Source organism: Leptidea sinapis, chromosome 28 (genome assembly GCF_905404315.1).
Source record: "Leptidea sinapis chromosome 28, ilLepSina1.1, whole genome shotgun sequence".
NCBI classification, from domain to species: domain Eukaryota; kingdom Metazoa; phylum Arthropoda; class Insecta; order Lepidoptera; family Pieridae; genus Leptidea; species Leptidea sinapis.
In genome coordinates this window covers 7,611,370-7,633,056 of record NC_066292.1, presented here as the reverse complement: position 1 = coordinate 7,633,056, position 21,687 = coordinate 7,611,370, and the positions used below count along the sequence as shown (strand labels likewise).

At 39.2% G+C, this 21,687-nt stretch overlaps 1 protein-coding gene across 1 annotated transcript in view; it reads left to right on the top strand.

Annotated features, from left to right (window-relative positions):
- The first annotated feature begins 7,895 nt into the window (after positions 1–7,895).
- LOC126973065 (serine/arginine repetitive matrix protein 1) overlaps positions 7,896–21,687 on the top strand; it is a 79,211-nt gene continuing 65,419 nt past the window's right edge. The window contains exons 1-7 of the mRNA XM_050820178.1: positions 7,896–7,967; positions 12,710–12,898; positions 13,259–13,422; positions 15,153–15,293; positions 17,550–17,646; positions 17,770–17,856; positions 18,986–19,413. Coding sequence (XP_050676135.1) covers positions 12,755–12,898; positions 13,259–13,422; positions 15,153–15,293; positions 17,550–17,646; positions 17,770–17,856; positions 18,986–19,413 — 1,061 coding nt within the window. The 5' untranslated portion in view covers positions 7,896–7,967; positions 12,710–12,754. The remainder of the gene's footprint in view (positions 7,968–12,709; positions 12,899–13,258; positions 13,423–15,152; positions 15,294–17,549; positions 17,647–17,769; positions 17,857–18,985; positions 19,414–21,687) is intronic.

Below are 21,687 nucleotides of genomic sequence, written 5' to 3'. Positions count from 1 at the left end.
TTTATTAGCTTTATATGTCACTGGCAATTTATTAATGTTTTTAAAACAGCGCGGACTTTTCGATTTGCCTATTACCATTAGCTTTTTTTTCTGTGCCATCCATATTAGCAGCCACATGCACCGTAATTTATTTTTATTTTATTTAATATTTTTAAGAAAGCCAACAGCTGGTTTTACATACATTAAAATAATTAACAAACATAATTCGTTCGAGCTAATAATAGGCTTCCACATGTACATAGGAACAAGTATAATATTATTAAATGTAACATATTAATTACAAACAAACAACACAAGTATAATTAAAAATTATTAAATAAAACTTCATAAAATTATTAAATAAAATCTTCTCGCACTCCTATCGCCAGTTGAGAGCATGATCAAAAAAGAGTAATTTCATTCCGAAAGTTAATTTGTTAATCACTGCTAAATTGTTTTACCAATTGGGCTCTAATTGAATTAATACTGGAGTTAAAGAGATCAATATTATCCGTGTCATAAAAATGATTGAATGACTGCATAGCTCTTAAAATAAATGTGTTCCTTCTATAATTTGTGCGACAGAATGGTACAGCAAAGATATGCTGTTGTCTTAACATTCTACTAGGGGCTGCCAGACAGACTTTGGTCAGTAATATAGAACAGTCAATCATACTTCTTAGTATTTTGATTAAGGTGATTATATCAGAAATATCTCTATGAGCTTTAAGTGGTAGAAGGTGGAAGCGCTTGCAGCGTTCTTCATAGCTTACATTAGGTATTTTAAACTTAAAGCCTAGATATCGTGTAAACTTCCGCTGAACCCTTTCAATTCGATTAATGTGTTCAGCATACATTGGGTTCCAAATTTGTGAACCATATTCAAGATGGCTGCGAACGAAAGAACAGTAGAGAATTTTTAATGTTTTCATACTTTTGAAAGGTTTGGCTGTACGTATTATGAAACCTAGTGCTTTAGACGCTTTAATGATAGCCTGATCAATATGTGGTACGAAAGTTATTTTGCTATCATGGAAAACACCTAGATCATTTGTTTCGTTTACCACAGATAGAGGTTCCTGTTTTAAAATATACGTATGAGGGAAAGGGGTAGGCTTAGTAGTGTAATGCATGTAGAAACATTTGGATACATTTAGGTCTAATTTGTACACGGTACAATAGTCATCCAGTCTATACAAATCTTCTTGAATGCGTAATGCATCTGTCTTATTATTTGCTATACCAAAAATTTTCATATCATCTGCAAACAAAAGGTAATTCGAATTTTTAATGAATCGTCCGATGTCATTTATGCAAATTATAAAAAGCAGAGGTCCTAGTAATGATCCTTGAGGGACCCCAGAGGGTATATTTTTCCAAGAAGAGCAGTAGCCATTGAGAACAACAGCCTGTTTTCTATCAGAGAGATAAGATTTAAACCAATTGTATAAATCGTCACGGATACCAAGTGCTGTAAGCTTTTTGAGAAGAATACAATGGTCAATTCGGTCGAATGCTTTCGTATAGTCCATGTATATAACATCAACTTGATTACCCTGTACCATTTGTTCAGATATGTAGCCATTTAGCACTGCTAAGTTTGTGACGGTAGAGCGTGCTTTTAAAAATCCATGTTGACATTGATCAAAAGCCGAACTAAATGTTTTGTAAACTTGCGTGAACACAAGTCTCTCAAGAACTTTTGCAAATAAGCTAAGTTTGGATATTGGCCTGTAATTTTCTACATTTTCCCTTGAACCTTTTTTATGTATTGGAGAGACATAAGCAGTTTTCCATTTGAGGGGAACCAAACCTTCGTTGAAGGATCGCTTAAACAATAATGATATTGGTAATGACAGCTCGAAGGCACATGCCACGATAAATTCAGCTGGTAAATGGTCAGGTCCTGAAGATTTTTTCAGATCTAATGACTTAAGGAGTTCATATACTTGTTTGCAACTGACTTCTAGGTTCCCCAATTCAAAGGCCGGATTTGATGATGGTGGAGGCATTTGAGAGCTAGGCGATGAGCTGGATAAAAAAGTAGTATAAAAATAGTCTGAGAACAGCTCACTAATATCATCTCCTTTAGTACAACTTTTGTCTTCAAATGTCATTATGGATGGAATGGTACCACGCTTACGCCTATCTAGGACGTATGAAAACATTTTTTTGGGATTAGTACATATGGATTGCTCAATGTTGTTCATATAATTATCATAACATTCCCTTTCAGTTGCATCAACACGTTCTCTGAGAACTCTGAAAGAGGCTTCGTCTGATTTGTTTCCATAGACTTTGAACTTTCTAAAGAATTTGAATTTTTCTTTAATCATTCTGATTAGAGATGAAGTATACCACGGGGGATATTTAACATTGCGCGACTTACATTTAGGGACAAACTCATCTCGCAATTTATATATTATTTTGTAAAAAGAGTCAAGTGCTTCATTAATGTCGCCTGAACAGACAATTTCCTCCCAGTCGACCTCTGACAATATTTTACGAATTTTGTCGTAGTTGGCACGCTTGAAACAGTAAAATTCGGTTTTTTGAGGTGATAAGGGCTTAAAATCCAGGGAAGGCACTACACATATAGCTTTGTGAGGCGAGTCCTCAGGTACAAGCGGAGTAGCACACTGGAATACTGATACAGAGTCATTTGAAAGTACGAGATCAAGTATACGGCCGATATTGTTTGTTACGTGATTATATTGTTTCAAACTACACATATTAATATTATCAGCAAAATCGAAGTAAATCTGTTTGGTTAGATTATGCGGAATAAGTCCATCCTCAGAAGATGAAGAAACCCACTGAATTTCACTTAGATTGAAGTCACCTAGTACTAGAAATTTGTCATCTTTGTAGGTGTTAATAAGTGTGAGTAGCTGGTTTTGAAAGTTTGCTAACTGAACATTAAAGGAATTACCTTCCGCCTGATTACAGAGGTAGACTGAACATAAGTGAATGTGGGTGGCTGTGGTTGTTCGAGTACGAGGTATAAATAACGTAACCCACAGATCTTCAGCTGATGAACTCCAGCTCGGGCTGCCCCGGGCATGTATTGTGTTCTTAACAGCAATGAGTACACCTCCACCCTTTGTTTGACGAGTGAGATCGTAGTTACGGTCGTTTCGCCACACATTATACGTTTCATTAAAAAGTTCACTGTCACAAAACATATCGTTGAGCCAAGATTCAGTTAAGACGATAATATCATAATCGCTCATACAGACGTTGCGATAAAAAACATCCGTCTTTGTCCGCAGTCCTCGAACATTTTGGTAATATATTTTTAAGTTACCCATTTTAATAGTAAATTATAATAGCTGTATGACACAAACTCAAATAAGGTGTTAATATAACAGACTAATGCAATAAAAGGAAATACAAATAATTTACTATAATAATAACAAAACTGGTCACTGACAACTAGGTAAATAGCACGATCGTTAGTCTTGAATGGTAAGTTGTTAACAAAATAAAAAGTCATCGTTAAGTGTAGTTTAAGTTCACTATCTGATTTATAATCTGACCGAGTGTTTACGACACACGAAAACTCACTCAATGAATATAATAGGTATAAAAGTAAATTCAGATTTAAATTATATTTACGGATAAACATCACATACACAAAGAAGCACCCAGAAAATAAATTAAGAATTGTTTGTATTAGTACGAAGTGATTAACAAATAAAGTGTCTATCGTTAGTGATTGAATAAAACTTCGATAGGAATGCGAGTAGTCATGAAGAAAAGAGTTACAATGTTGGTTATTGGTTACTATACACAGAATTAAATATACTAATTGATTTTTGATAAGTCTTTCTCTGATCTTATATGTAAAGGGGGAGAACTGTCGGTGAAACGCACCAGTATTTTGCCATGCTGTACCCAAATATACTTGTAGTTTTTTTCCTTTGCTAGTGCCTTGGTCTGTGAAAGGAGCTGTTTATTCCGAGCTGTAAGATGGTCGTTAATAAAGATGTGCTCCTTTCCTTCGAATCCTACGTCCGATATATTAAGACCCTTATAGGCACGCCCGGCTGCAACGAAGTCTTCTTTAGCATATCGGTTTATGAAAGAAATAATAATTGGTTTGTTTTTGGTGTTGTTTCCCTTGCGTACTGGTACTCTGGTTATAAAGTTAACTTTTTCTTTGGACACTGGATACAATATTTTAGTGCCAATTTTTCCTAATAAATCATAAAGATTTTCGTTCGGCTTTTGTGGGAGTCCTTTAATTTCCACATTATTGGTTCTTAGCCATTGCTCTTTGGAATTGAGATCTGTTTCCAATTGGAGAACCTTCTCCTTGAGGTCTTTGATCTCTGAATGAGATTTCTTCATATCGGAGATAGATTTCTCAACGGTCATGATCCTGCACTCAAGCCTATTTACTTTCTCAGTGTTATCATGGACAGTTTTTTTAATATCAGATATGTCCCCTTTGATGCTCTGAACCTCGGACAGAAGGGTAGTGAGTGGAACTAGTTGAAGCGCTAAGCCATCGAGACGTTCCATTATCTTCTCTAGACTTGGAGAACTAGGAGACGAACACATATTGGATTTGCAATCAGGGCAGCGCCAAGTCTGTTTTCTTTCCCCCAACTTCCTATATCCCGTTTCGGTTATTCCTGAGCATTGGAAATGAAAAGTTTTCTGACAAGCGCTGCACTTAGGTCCATCCGAAACATACTCGTCGCATCTTCCACAGTTAACCATTTTTGCGCTCGTTAAGCAAAAGCAAATAAAAAAAAGAGAAAATATATATTGGACTTTGGGTTTCAAACTACGGATCACTCGGTGATTTCAAGTGTATATTACTCGTACCCAGTTTGTAACGTGATCAGCTATAGCCGTAACACGTCAGGCATTTATTTTCTCAAAATTGATTCCTTTAGAATTCTTTTTGATGTCATTTCTTATACTACTAGATACTACTACCGCTTCGGAAACAAATGGCGCTCTGAGAGAGAAGAAGCGGCGCAAGAAACTCTCCCAGCATTCTTTTTTTTTGCGCTCTTTTCAATAAAAATATACAATATTGTACAGTTGCTATAAAATAATCACAATCTAGTCCCAGGCTGTCCGATCATTTAGATATTCAGCAGTGGAGTAATAGGATTTACGACAGAGCCATTTTTTTATAAAACATTTAAATTTATTTATAGACAGTGCCTGAACAGTGGCTGGGACTTTATTGTAGAAGTGTATACATTACTACGTCACTTATTACGTCACTATGCAATGTTACTAAAGTGAGAGTTACCCTCAATTTTATTTTATAATAATATCAGCTGTTATACACAAGAAACTAATTAGTTGTTCTGAATGTGAGATATTTAGTATTTGTGTGTTTACTTGTTGGAAAGTTATTGATATGTGTTATATTTGGATTTACACTCAAGGTTTGTAAAAAAATTTCATATCACTTACTGCCAGCCTATTGTTGTTTTTTATGAGAGTGGCGATGATAAGACTTTGAGATCACTTTAAGAACACAAATCTAGACTTTTTTATTAGCATAACAATTTCACGAATACTTTTAACACTAATCAACTTGTTTACAATAGTATATCGTAACTTTTCTCAATATAATTTAATTAATCAATAATAGAATAACGATTATGATGTTACTATGAGCAAGTACGAAAAAAAACTGAAATACATACGTTCCTTGGAAAGCTTTCCTCCCACACACTTTTCCCCTTTAAATTTAAGAGTTTGATCTGGAGTCAACTTATAGAAAATTCCAGCTTCATCAGCATTGACGGTATCACTTGGGGCGTATTTTTCTGGAAAAGGAGGACAAACGAGCGTACGTGTCACCTGTGGTAAGTGATCACCGCCGCCCACATTTTCTTGCAACACCAGAGGAATCACAGGAGCGTTGCCGGCCTTTAAGAAAGGTGTAAGCACTTTTTTTGAAGGTACCCTTTTCGTATCGTCCCGGAAACACCGCACAAGGAAGAAAGCTCCTTGAAAATCGCATTGTGGGGGACAGCCACACATCCAGATGGTGGGGATGATATCTCCTAATTTGTGGCGTGTCGTGCGAAGGTGGAATTCGGCGGCAGGAATCTGGTGAAACAGCTCTTCGGAACACTCCCCCTCATAAATGTGGACACACAATCAAGAGACGTCTCTACGCAACGCCAAGTTACTTGTTGAAGGTGTATCACAAAAAGAAATATTTGCTAAAGGCTGCTGAAGGCCTGCCAAGGAGGTGTAATGGAGCCTGTTCTGTTAGTTAGTGTTGTAACGTAATATTATTCCGTTCCAGCACTATGAGCTGACTCGCGAGTGCGTGCAGCAGCTGGCGCTGCGAGTGTCGACGGCGGCCGCGTCCCTGGCCCGCTCGCTGCGGCTGCACACGGACGCCCGGCTTGAGACCCAGATACTGGCTGACGTGGCGCGCACCGTGCAAGCCGTCAAGCCACTCGTGTGCTGGCTGGATAGGCACGTATTTAACTACATCATATAAGGCTATAATGCTTCGCTCCTAGACGATTTATTTTTACCATTACGCATGTTATTGCTCCAGCTAATCTAAATACAATCGTAAATTGAAACCGAATGTAGAATTTTGCGCATCTCGGTGTGTGAGTGATGAATTTTTGTGTTGGACGTCTTCCACAGTGATGTCTATATGATACCAATACAATTTACAGAAGTTGGTTTAAAGTGAGGGTTCATTAGCACACTTTTGTATTTCAAAAATCAACAACTGAGCGCGATTGTTATGTATATCAGCAAAATCGATAATGCTGTACTCATTACCCTAAAATGTTTTGGTCTTACGTTAAAGGCAATCGTTTGAGAGACAACTTTCCCTCACAAGTATCCATCCTATAGAACTTATGTTACAGACTCAGTACCTGAAATATGTGAACTTTTTTCTTCGTATTTTCAATCCACTTTTCTGCAGGCGACGAGCCCATTAAACATTTCGACTGAATGTACTATGTGATCTATATTCGATTGTGTTTAAGTCTGAACACTTGCTTAAACTGATTGTCTCACTATATCAAAGCAAATCTACCGGTCCAGATCTTTTGCCGCCGGTATTTCTGGTAAAATGCACTGCTGAGCTTGCCACTCCGGTGACACTATTATTCCAGAGATCCTTGAGTGTAGTTATCATGTCATCTTGTAGGAAAGCAGCTTTTATATTTCCAATCCATAAAAAAGGTCTTAAGGATAAAGTAGAAAACTCAAACCCAGACCGATCTCTAAGCTATGCTCGCTAACTAAAGTACTAGAACGTATAGTTGTTTAATATATGATAGCTTATCATCTTCTTTTAATGCACAGCTACATAGTTCTGAGAGGCAGGTTAACCACCATTAATCTCGTTTTTACTAACCATTTAACTGAAGCTATGGATATCAATACAGATTATAGCAAAGCATTTGATAGTATAGACCATAACATTTTACTCAACAAAATACTCTGTCATGGTATTAGAGGTGACCTGTATTATTGTCTGTCAGCCCCCTGGCCCCTAATATAATAGTATATTACGCACCTAGGGAGAAAAGTAGGTTAATCTCACCCGCGGAACATTCACAATCGCGGGTGGCAATGTCCTACTTATCTCGCGTGGTGCGTAATATATGGATCTCACTTGGATGAAAAGCTCGCTTTTAGTCCCTGGTACTGTCACGGTTCAACTGTAGTATAGTAGTCTAGTTCCGGAAATGTCATCTTGCTGGGAGAGAATTGGCCACTTTTTTCCCTCGTACCAGGGACTAAAAGACAGCTTTTTATCGAGGTGGGAAAATAATACATTTTGTTCGTGTTGTAGGATGCCGGTGAGCACGGGGTCGCGCGGCGCACTGAGCGAGCGCAAGGCGGCGCTGCTACAGCTGTCGCTGGAGGCGGCCACGTGCGCGCAGCGGGACCGGTTCGCGGAGGCGCCGGCGCGGGCCGTGGGCGCAGCGGCGGCAGCTGCGGCGGCCCTGGCCGACCACATCGTGCAGGTGGGACCGATCTACGAACGCGTCAACACGACACTAACATTCGCTTTCACAACTCGAACGCTATTTCATCTTTTGTCTGACTTGATGGAAACTTAAGTTAGCGGCAGCCCTTAAAATAACCAAAAGGTCTCGCTTACAATAACTAGAAGATCTTGGAGATTTCTACATGCCAATGTTTGTCGCGGAGTCAGACAAGTCCGCGTCGAGCCGGTAATAGTCCTCGCGACGTCGATGTCAACCGCACGATGATGAAGAACTTTTAAATTCTTTTGAAGGTCGCATAGTAAAATCTAACAATTTCAGTGATTTTTTCATTATGTTATCTAAATGTGGGATAAAACTTAAAGTGCTATTTAAATGATCCCGAGGTCTCTGATTTGGCTGACTTGCTGGAGAACATTCCAGTGAATACTATATTCAAAGTTAACATTTTTAACTTTATTTATTTATTTACTTAGAGACTTAAAAAAGTGAACACCATTTACACCATAATTTATAGACCAAAGCATTAGACTAAAACTTAAGGCTGGTGATTGCAACTGGCGCTGTCCAAAAATCCTCGACCTAATTGTTAAAAAATAAAATATTAAAGTTTTCTAATTGAATCTAAAATTTTAATCTTATGAATTATTTACCTAACTAAACTTAATTGTTATTAGTTTTATTTGGATTATCATACATATATAAGAAACAATAAGAAAAGTAATAAAAAAAAAATATTATATATAAAATATAAGTAATATTAGTGTACCAGTGTTATTGTATTAAGTTTGAATTATAGTTACTTGTACATAGTAAATATGATAAAGTGTCCGTGATAAATACAAATAGCATTAACATCAATAAATCTTATCATAAAGACATTTAAAGTTTTCAAAAGAGCAGACTAGCAAATATTTCTTCATATCCAACTTTAATTTTTTTTTTTCGAGAGGGGTTTCGAGCACATAGAATTACATTAGTTGCCTCCAGAGGGAGGTTGTTGAATAATTTTGGCGCCGCAGCTGAAAAACGTCTTTTTACGAATCCAGACGTTTGCAGTGGAACCAAACATCTTTGTTTTCTTCGCCTAAGGTCACTCTGAACTTGCTCAAGTGGAAAGTCATCAATATATTTTGCCATATATAATTGCTAATTGCCATACTTATTGCTAATTGCCATACATATAATTTTCTTGGAGTTAGTACTTTACTCAGTTTAATTAACTCTTCCATTGGAAACCTGCGATTCTTTTTAAGATAATTTTGAGGTTAAGTTTTTGAGCCTTATTAAGTTTTTCTAATATAGATGAGCCACATGAACCCCACGCTATAATGCCATACAAGATTAACGACTGAGTTAAGGAACTGTACACTCTTAATAATAGGTCAGTACTCAAAATATTTCTTTAGTTGTTGTATATATAGCTCAAGTTTCTAACTTTCTTTGTCAGCATTTCTACGTGCATAAGATGTTGGTCAACTATAATACCAAGATAAGTGGTGCTTTGGGTGCATGATAATGTTTTGCAGTTTATACAGTCAGACTTATTGAGACAGAAATGGACTTTAATTTTTTGAGTTTCAGTCGGAAGACCGGCTGTAGTAGGAGAGAAGCACATAAATACAGTTTTTTCTTCGTTTAGCGTTAACAAATGATTGTCATACCAGTCTTTAGCCAGACGAAGGCCACATTCCGCTTTTTGGATGGAATTATCCCATGTCGAGGCTGTGAATAACAAAACAGTATCATCGGCAAAACACAATGACTTAGAGTCTGTCTGTCTGTCCGTCAGTAAAGAACAGAAGTCGTTAAGATAAATATTAAACAAAATTGGGCCTAGCACGCTTCCCTAAGGGACACCAAATAATAATAATAATATAATAATAAAAATATTTTTTTTATTTGCGAAAAACTGCCACCAAATTTTTTACAAGTACAATAGATATGACAATTAACATTGTATAAAGAAAAGAAAAATAACAATACAAATGTTTAAAAAACAATAAAGAAAGAGATATTCATGCTTTAAAACTAACTATGTAGAATGATAACAAACCAGGCAGCAGCGCGATTCGCAAAAAGGAAAGTTCTCAGCAAACGTTAGGACGTATTTTCCTAACACTGATATTATGATACTACATTACATAATACAATTTCTGGTCCATTTTCAGCACTAACTTGATTTCCGATCCGTACAAATTGTTTTCGATTCTTAAGATAACTAGCAAACCATTTTAATGCATTTCCCATGAATCCGTATAACTCCAATTTTTTTAACAATAACTTATGTGAAATGGTGTCAAAAGCTTTAGCTAGAGCTGAACACGGCAAATGTTTTGTTTTTACTTTCATGATTCAAGACTATCTGTTTTGTTAAATCAGCAATAGCATCACTGGTTCCTATTCCCTCTCTAAATCCGTATTGATTATTATGCAAGACATCGGGGGTGTACGCGTTAATTCTAATTTTCATAATTTTTTCAACTATTTTTGAAGTAATAGGCAAAAGAGAAATAGGACGGTAATTTGACATAACGTTAACTGGCCCTTTTTTATGTAATGGCATAATTATGGCAGTTTTTAATGTCTGTGGAAATATTCCTGATTTAAATTAATCATGGTTGAGAGAGGAAAAGCAATTTCATTAATCAGTAATTTTAAGATTTTAGAAGTACCTAATGCCGTCGTGCCCACAAGATTATGTATTTTTAAGTGTTTTTATGCTTTTTGCTAACCTCTGCTGGGCTTGTAGATTTTAAATAAAAAGTTTTTTCTATACGGGGAGACTAATTTTGCTACATAGGGCTTTCTCTGTAGCTCTTACTTTATCTAGATGCTTTTGCGCAAAGTCATGTCCTATTGAGCAGTAAAATCCGTTAAGAGCGTTTGTTATTTTATTTGCCTCTGAAGAAAAATTTGCAACTTTATTATTTATTAAGTTCCAGAGAAACCAGGAGGTGGTTGAAATTTTTGTGAATACTTCTTATATTCAATGAAATTATTTTAAATGAATTTTTCACATTAATATATTCACTACATATAGTAAAGTTATCTGTACTAATACTGTATTAAAAGTATGCCATAATTTTAAGTGTGACAACCCTAGTATGATAAAAATAACAAGATGGTTTATTGATGCACATGCCATGTTATAATAATAATATAATATTATCAGTAAAACACTGTTGCACGGCTGATACTGTGTGAACGAACTTTTCTACTGAATGTTATATTGTTACATTTTAAATGATTTAAAATTAAATCTGTATGCCGAAAGTCTATCTAAATCTTGTTGTGCTTTTATAGAGTCAATGGTGTCTTCTATACTTTTATATATTTTAATATCATCAGCATATAATTTAAATTGACAGTGTTTGAAACACTCAGCTATATCATTTATAAAAAAATCCATACAATATTAGGCCAAGAGTGGATCCCTGTGGTACTCCTGAAGTAGCAATAAACGTTCGTGACTGATAATCTCCGACAACTACATTCATTTTACGATTTACCAAGCAATTTTCAAGCCCTTAATAAGATTGACAACGTAGCCACTACGTTTTGTGAAAAAACTATGGTGATCAACAATGTCAAATGCTTTGACCAAGTCTGTATAAACATAGTCTATTTGTTCAGAATTATAGAATGCCATCGACCAACAACTATCGCCAAATTCAACACGGTGGATCCGGTTTTGACAAAGCCATGTTAATTCTCTATCATTGCTGCTGATTTTATGTGCCATGTAAGCATCGGACAAATCAACGACTCAAATATTTCATAAAAGTCTGACAATATACAAATTTGCCGTTCATTCGATGTATGCTGTCTATAACTGTTTTTAAATGTAAGGACTACTCTACATACATGGACCCATAGTGATTTATTAATCCTTATTATTTATTCCTTGATTGGCCATATTTAGCCCGTTTTACATTGAATATAATTGGGGTTTGAGGCTTTTAAATTATATAACCAACTGGGCCAGCGAGTCATTGCTGTCTGATTACCTTTCTTGCAATCCTGAACATCGAAAATGATGTGATCCACTACAATATGTACACAACATATCATCAATATCTTCTCCCTCAAAAGCAACGTAATAATACTTTACGCGTTGACATTTCAACACAGCGATTACACCGTGCCGATAATAAGTAATTAGCCAGTCGATATAACCGGTCGCTAGCGCGCTCGACTGAAGACTGAATATTATATTTATTATTACACAGCCCGAGGGCGGTCGCTCCAGTTTCAATCTTTGGTATCATTAAGAAAGGCATTAATGTTATACTATAACTTTAACCTTAAACATACCATTGTTTTTTAACAATTCTTTTGAGTTTCGTTATGAGATTTGAACGTTTCCTGATATCGTTTTGTGAAAGTATGATTAATATAAAACGCCGAACAAAAGACTTAGTAACTCAAATTAACTGAATAGTAGGCATTACACGTTTATGTTTGTTACTTATGTTTACATTATGATTATCACAGTTTCTAACAAATTTGCTAATGTGCCGAAGAACATTCATAGCATTAACATGCAACAGTTAAAATGTTAATATCTTTAAATTTGTCTCTGAATTATTCTTTAGGACCAAGGCTATTCCAATAGTCGAATCTTAAGAATTACTCGTGCAGATCCAGATACATAAATACCTTGTCATTTTTACTATGTCGTCGATGTGAATTAGAATGGGTTGATGTTTGGTGGAGGCCGGGAAGGACGCGTCATGACCGCATGTACCTCGTGACAGGACGTGGCGGACCCGGCCGTGCTGCAGCCCGCGGCGCTGGAGACCATGTCGGTGCGCGGGGCGCCGCGCGGTGCGGCCGGCTTCCACGTGCTGGCCACCTTCTGTGGACACCTGCAGCTGGCGCACCCGCATTCGCCGCAGGCCGCCGCGCCCGCGCCGCTCGTGCGCTACGGAGATGAGATCGTTCAGGTACTGGCATGGCGAATACGGAAGGGTGACCTATAATTGACGTTGCTTGTCATACCTACTCTGTCGCCAATTGTAGCCATTGCCCTTTAACACGTACCGCAGCTGTGTCAATTCTGACTCTAGAAATTGGGAACACTACACTCACTGTAATTGAAAGATGTCCAAAGGGTCGGAAACTAGTACTAGGCACCAACACCGATCAACCGCGATTGAAGCCGATTTAAACAAATAAAGTTTAAGACGTTGCTAGAGCTAGCAATAGCTTGCTTTGAGTATATCTGCGATAGCAATTTCTAATGTATTCCGTTAGTCGGATCAGTGTCCGTGGTTCCGTATGCCAATGCCGGGTCGTGGTGGCAGGTGGGCGGCTGCTGTGTGATCGGCTGGAGCGCGGGTGAGGTTCAGCGCGCGTGCGAGCGGGGCGGCGCCCGCGGCGGCGAGCTGGTGCTGCGCGTGCGCCGCCGGGGGGCGCTGCCCCTCCCCGCGCCTGCCGCGCCCAACGTGCGCCCGCAGCGACCGCACAGGTACCCGCACTTTATATATTATATGAAAACAGATTCGAAACTAGTAACTTTTGATGTCATACATATCTTAACCGTTAAATCTTCAGAAAAATAGGGGTGTTATTCTGAGAACTTTCGCTTTCCTTTTGCATACTTTTAATAATAATAGCCTTATACAACTGTTACAACAATCAAAAGCGATGCACTTAAGCTACTGTTATTTAAAAATTTTAAAATAAAAGTATATGCAATATGAATGGTAGTGCCGTGTTGGGTAATTAACGGACACAGCCGAATTAAGCCAGGTCGCCTAGTGTCTCATTCGGTGTGTGGGCTATTATTGCTTTTAATACACCCAATCCCTAAGAAAGGCGTACCGTATCCGTCCAACTACTACTAATGGAGTCGATTATCAACCGCGAGCTCTTGGGATACCTGGAGGAGCACCAGCTGATCAGTGACTGCCAGTACAGTTTCCGTCGTTCAGCTGGTGATCTTCTTGCATATCTCAATCATAAATGGGCAAAAGCGGTTGAGTCGAAGGGAGAGGCGTTGGCGGTGAGTTTTCGACATGGTGAAGGCCTTGGATTGGGTGTGGCTAAACCCTTATAATGAAATTGCCATCATATGGACTTCCCGAGAGGTTGTACAAATGGGTCACTAGCTTCTTCCGATCGGAGCATCAAGGTTGTTATCAATGATGCATGCTTCGACTTAAAAGACATAAACGCTGGTGTCCCGCAAGGCTATATTCCCTATACTGTTTCTTCTGTATGTCAATGATATACTGCAAATCAGCAGTATTAATTGCTATGCAAACGGCAGCACTGGGTATGCTTCGTTCACCGGTCGTGCGAACATGCCCGGGATAGCATCGACGAGAACCGGAACAAACTTGTGTCTAAAATCTAAACTATGCTTTGCAAAGTCTCGGAATAGGGCCTACAAAATTTAGTCCAGTTCAACCTCAAGAAGACACAAGTTTGTGCGTTTGCCGCTAAAAAGTCACAGATTCAAGATCAGTCCCCTAGCTGCCATAGCCTGTATCGACATACTTGGCGTCGATATATCGAGCGACGTTCAGTTCCGTGGTCACTTGGAAGAGAAGGCCAAACAGACTTCTAAAAAGCTTGGTGTACTCAGTAAGCCGAGACAGCACTTCACTATAAGTCACTGCCTGCAACTATATAAGGCGCAAATCCGGCCTCACATGGAGAACTGTTCTCACTTCTGGGCGGGTGCGCCCCGGTACCAGCTTCTTCCATTTGACCGCATATAACGGCTCGAATCATCGACGATCAAGTCATCTCCGATCGGCATGATTCTCTCTGAAGGGTTCTCTATGCATCCTCTACAGCATTTATCACGGGGAGTGCTCATAGGAGCTGTTCGGGTTGATTCCAGCTGCTGAATTCCACCACCGGACATCGAGTCATAATGCAATACCACCCGCATCACGTTGACGTCTGTTATTTAACAACTGCACGTTTTTCAAGAAATTTCTTGCCACGCACAGCCAATTTGTGGAATCAATTACCGGCTGCTGTTTTACCGACCCGACACGACTTAGGACCTTCAAGAAAAGAGCATACTTCTCTCTCGTGAGCTTCTTGCCCGTTTGCCTCCTTGCCTTGTTTTTGCCAAAAAAATGCAAACGAATGAAAATAAATTTAGGTTATTTTAACTAATTGAAGTAAAAGAAGACATGAAACAATATGTAGCAAGCTCTTGAACTGAAGCGATGTGAACAGATACGAGGGTGAAGCGCCGCAGCCCAGGCAGCCCGCGCCGACGGCGGCCAAGGCCGACTCCTCGTCCGACGAGAGCGAGCCCATCTCGCCGCCCGCCTCGCCCACGACGCCCACCTCGCGGGCGCACCTCGACACGGCCAGGTGGGACAGGGACTGTAACACATGGGTAGCCTCATGTAACGTCCATGTTGGATATTGAGCACATATTACTACACTTCCGGCCAACTTTGGTTGTAAATTTTTATATAATTTATTTATTAATTTAATTCATATAGGAAGACCAACAGCGTACAATAGTTTTAAATAAAAATCTAATTGTGAGGAAAAGCCAATTAAAGGTCAGCTCATGGATAGCAAATTATGAGTTAAGTTAATACTGTCAACGATAGTGGTAGAAATAAATGGCTCTAAAAATTTAGTCAAACAATTCGTTACTCAACATCTGCCTGGCCGATGATATGCTTGTGCAGAATAGATCTAAGTCTGCTCGCTTATCAATTTTATTAAAGTTACTGCTCACTCGATATATGTAGGAATTTTGTTTGTTTTTGGATTTAACTAATGGTGTATTTATAAGAGGATTGAAACGCAAAAGACTAACAGGGGTATTTAATTTTATCACGCTTAATAGCTCGGGACAGTCCATTAAATTGGAAGTAATTTTAAAGAGAAAAGATATATCTCTTATTTCTCTTTTCATGGCGAATACTCCCTGTATATGAAATCGTTTGCAAAGATTATAATAGTTTTCTGATTTAAAATATAAATACTTAATAAATTTTAATTGTATTTTCTCAGTTCGTCTAATATATGTATCGTATTGTGGGTTCCACACCTGGGAAGCATATTGACTAGAATATGCTGCACATGTAGTTTACTTATACTGCGTACGAATGTGCAGTAAGGAATTTTAAATGTTTTTGAACGAAGCACAGGTGCGTTGTACAAATCCCAGGGCGCTCGAAGCTCTCTTAACTATATGTTCGATACGATCATCAAATAACAGTTTAGAATCTTATAAAACTCCAAGATCTTTTCAATTTATAAGCTGATGGTATAATGTTGTTATATTTACATGTAAAAGTAACCACAGATTTGGAGGGATTAAGATCAAGCTTATTGGTTTGGCAATAGTTGTCCAGTCGATCTAGGTCAGCTTGAAGTTTCTCATCATTAGAGTCGCAATGATATTAAATATTTTCATATCATCACCAAAACAGTGAGTGTTAATGGTTACTCAGCTCGAGATATAATCACTGATTACCACAGCTTGTCACTTTTGGTCAATATAAGATGCAAACCACCGAAGCAAATCCCCACCCATGACAAAACATTTGAATTTTTGATAAAAGAGTCTTATGGCCTATTCGTTCAAAGACTTTGCTATAATCGGTATATAGTACATCTACCTGACTACCATTGTCCATGGCTTATAAAAAATTTGGCTTAGAAAATATTATACTCTTTTTAGATAATTTTGAAAATTGTACCTAATAACTATAAGTTGTATACTTGAAAATTTTTCCTTTGTTGAAGCTGTATAGTACTCATTGTCTATAATAATTTTACCTGTATTATGTATATGTATAACTTGTTCAAGACCGTATGTTTGCTGAAAATAAATAAATAAATATTTTTTTGACTTAAAAATAGTGCGTACACATACTTACCTAAAAGTCCAGCCAATATCCTGTGATTAGGTATTGTGGTGTTGCATGAAGGTATAGTTGGCGGTGATAACTTACGTTCTTATAGTGTGCGCCTACGGCCTGCGCGATATTTCTTCTTAATTAGTCACTCTTGTCAGAGTGGTCGTGGTCGCTAAGATGATGCAACATTAGTCGCCGTTGGTGTCTTTAGTTATGGGTCGCCGCCTTCTCGATACACCTCCACTTTTGACGGTTTGTAGCATTACCGGAGCACTCCCATCACAAGTGTCTGGTCTGGCTTTGATAAGATCCGTCCCTCGGGTGGGTGAGCGTCCTCTCGCACTTTTTCCCCTCCATCTGGCCCTGCACTATCAACCGCTCAATCGATCCTACATTTCTGGAGATGTGACCAAAGAACTTCAGAATTCGTAGTTAGACAGTCGATGATAGCCTTTGTTTTATCGTCAGTTCTTTTTAAAAAGGGAATTGTTGGTTCGGAAAGCCGCCCAAGGGATCTTCAGGAGTCGCCTCCAATACCACATCTCTAAGGCATTGATTTTGCGGCGGTCTTGCAGTCTAGGGGACCAGGTTTCAGTCCCGTAGAGGAAGATTGGAAACACAAGGCACCTTATAAGTTGAACCTTGAAGGTTTTGGTGATCTTTCTGTCCTTCCAGTTCTTCTTGAGCGCGATAATAACTATTACAAGTATCCAGCCATGTCCTAACCGCAGTGGTTGGTCGCCAGCAGGTTGTACGGGCCACGGCCGCGCGTCTCGTCGCAGCGGCGCCACTCGGTGAGTTGCGGCACTCCGCGCGCCCGACGCTCGCACCTCGCCATACAGCAGGTACAGTCAGTACGCCGCGTATACAACTTTCTTCTCTGCCCTGTGTTTTGTGACAAAATATTAAATGTATGGATATCAGCTCTGCTATAATAATATTATATTTATTTTTGTGTGTGTGCACAGTTTTGGCAGGAGCTGCGGCAACACCGCGACCGCGGCACCACACCTGAGGACGAATCGGACGACGCGACCTTATACCGACGCGATAAGGTAGGTTTTTGATTACACACGCCCTTACTACACTGATAACATCAATTCTCGGATACTTCAGTAACATTCGCCATATATACGCTTAGGAATAGGTGTTTAAGGTTAAGTTTCAACACGTATCCTTACATTTATGTATCATATATACATACAATTTGTATGTTATTACAACTTATGTAATAATACAAACTACAAATATTACTCGTTATTAATTTAACTTTAATATGTAGATATTACCTAGTTTTGTTTGCACATAATATATGCCTTGTGGGAGAACTTTGTGTATCATGATTCAAGAAAATCTGTGAAGGCATATTGTATTGCTTCTTGAGAAAAAAATATTTGCCATATAAAAAATATCGGAAAATATGGTAGTCGGTAACCAGTTCCTGCGAGTACGTAAGATCTCAGGGGGTATCTAAGTACGGTAAGTAGTACGGCCCTGTACTAGAGTTCAATGATTTGTTGAGCCGTGTGAGGTTTTGGCTTATAAAGGAGCAATAATGTTAAAGATCGGTTCACGAGTCGGGACTGTCTCACTGAGCTTCGCCATCATTGCTAGAATTTTAAGTTCAGAACAACGGACATCTGCTGCAATTGCTTGATCTGGACCGGAGGAAGCTGTAGTAAATTACACCATGGTGTAACTGCCATACAATTATTTATCGATTTAGTGCAATTCAATTAGTCGTTCATTTTGTAGAGATTCATTCTACAAGATAAGGCAAGTTTTAACGCATACTTCTCTCTGAAGGTCAATTAAATTATGGAGCTCCAATATTTCAGTATTTTTTATTTCCGATTTGATGCAAATGGGTCATTATTGTGATTGTGCTAACATTACCCATGCTGCAGAGTTCTAGGTAGTATATCATCGCATTCAATTCTCCATTATTTACTTGATTAGTGGATCTTCCTCAGGGCTCATTCTTCAAGTCGAAGTTTTTTCTACGAAGGAACCGGAGCCATTCAAGGTCAAACAAAAACAAAAACTACTACAAAGCTGTGGAATGAACTTCTATGTGCGGTGTTTCCGGAACGATACGAGAAAATAGTCTTCAGGTCGTTCGATTGAATACGTGTCAATATTTTGTTGGTAGTTAAATATAATTTTGGGTATTTGTGTACGCAGGCGGTTTCGTGTAGCACGGGGCTGCAACTGTCTCCCCGACCTCGCACGTGCCTCGGAATGACGTCACCCGTACGCAACCATGTGCCCCCCTCGCCACCCACAGAGCCACCCAGGGGCAAACTTGACAAGAGTCACTCCACGCCCGCTTACGAGCTCGACACAAACTCAACACTCGCCCCCCTCACGGATCATCCCATCCCTGAGTCCCCCACGACTCCACCTGTGCATAAAAGTAATAGCAAGATTAAGAAAAGTGACGAAGTAGAACTGGCGTCAAATAGAGAAGTGCTCAGCGAGGTGGAAGGAGAGGCGGGGGGCGTGGAGACGACGAGTAAACTCGCCGACATCCGACATATCGACGACGATGACGTGCCCGAGACCGTCAACCTCGTGCTGGCGGCGGACGCGGCGCCGGACTGCGGCCGAAGGTAAACAATATGATAATGCATTATATACAAAACACACGTTAGCTGATTAATAGCATGATTTTTTCAACTTACTCGCACACATACAAAGTGACGCCAAGAAACGAAAGGTAAAAATCACTTACGTATGCTAACATAATAATAGTAATAATACTGATACACTCTTACACAAATTATTTTGCCTCAAATTAGGTATAGCCTGTAAGACAACTATTTATTATATTTAATACAATATACTTACTTAAGCATGCATAAATACATATAAATCTAAATATCCATGACTCTGAAATAAACATTCATATTCATCATATAAATGATTGCACTACTTGATTACCGGGATTCCAACCCGGGACCCCTAGACAAGCCGTGCGTACAATGCTCACGCCAGTTATTCCCACTTAGTAAAAGTAAATGATGACGAAACACTAGCGTAGTAACCACAGGAGCATTTTGTAATTGCGTTGCACCTTCACCAAATTTTTTTTATTTCCTAGACATAGATATACTGAAATATTTATTTATTACTTACAGAAACTTTATCATATAATATTACATCATATTTGGTTTACACTAGGTGCAGCATGTCCTGTAGGCGACCAATTTATATTCTATGACTAACAATAGGAATAGAAAGGTCAAAAAGTGCACTCTGTATGTGTGTGTGTGTTTTTTTTTTTCTGAGCGGAAAAATATTTTACTATAAGATCAAGATCGTATTGATCTCGTATGTCAAGCTCGGTTTGAAGGCCAATACCGACTAAAAACCGCCTCTTCTTCTATCTCCTTAGTCCCCATGGAATCACCGCAAGGCATTTCTTCACGGGGGGAGAATCTAGCTTTTGCTATTTCCAACTCAAAACTATAAATTTACTACAGTGGCTTTTCTTGCCCTCTCTAACCTACGCAAGTCTTTTAGTATTTCTGCAGCGTATGCACTAGTTGCATCCCATGCTACTTCAGAAGTAAGCATTACGCTGATAAGGTTATCAGGTGTAATGCTTGTACCTACTGTCTTCTCCCATTTGTCCCGAGCGGTTATGTATCGATGGCATTTAAAAAATACATGATTCGCATCTTCGATTGCGTCTGTGCAGTTTGGGCAATCTGGGGAGTCCTCGTGTTTCTAAATCTGTGGAGGTATTGTCTGTAACATCCGTGGCCAGAGATCATCTGGGTCAGGTAGTAGTTAACCTCCCCATGCTTGCGGTTGCAACCCATAGCGCAATTTCGGGTATCAGGCGGTAGGTCCAACGTCCCTTACTTGAAGTACTCCAGCGTTCTTGCCATCGTTGCAAACTCTTCTGTTTTTGTTTGCTTTTGAGTTCAGCTGGCAACATTGAGGTTTCCGTCTTCCTGTGATGAAACATCGCTCTACGTTCTTCAGCCAGTATGTCTGGGGGTAGGGTTCCAGCTATGACAAATGCAGCTTCGCCCGAGACTGTACGGAAAGCGCTCGCTACGCGGAGAGCACTCAGTCTGTAAACTGGTGTGACTTTGCGTTGTACCTCTTGCTTTGCTAGTGCTTCTGACCAGGTAGCTACTCCGTACATCAGTATTGACGTAACTACCGATGCAAGAACCCTTCTTCTTTTTTGTTTTGGACCACCTACATTTGGCATGAGCCTGGCTAGCTTTGGTACCACGGCAGACGCTTTGTCTGCAGCATACTCGGCCTGCTTCTTAAAATTTAGGCGTGTGTGTATCATCAACCCGAGGTATCGTATGAAAGGTTGAGAGGTGATCTCGTAGTTTCCTACTTTTAACGATACTGTTTCTTTTCTTTTTCTACTGGTGATGAGGACGGCTTCAGTTTTGTGCTTTGCGAGCTTAAGGCCTACTTGGTCCATCCATTTACGCACTACACCAAAGGTCTCATGAAATCTCCACTCAATTTCCTCCACGTGTTTTGATACGATGACAATAGCCAAGTCATCTGCAAAGGCAACAAGTTCTGTATCGAGTGGAAGATCCTTTTTAATAGCCCATCGTACATTATGTTCCAAAACAGCGGGCCCAACACAGAGCCTTGGGGGACGCCTCCTGTGATCTGGTATTGTAACAGTCCAGACTCGGTCTCATATTCAAGGACCCTGTTTGAGAAATAGCTGGCCACTATTCTTTGTAAATACATCGGGACATTCATTTCAGCGAGACGGTACATGATAACCTCCCAGCGGGCTGAATTGAATGCATTTTTGATGCCTAAGGTGGCTACAAGGCAGTATTTCTTAGTCCCTCCTGGAAAGGAGGGACTAAGAAACTCTAGGTGGAAACCTA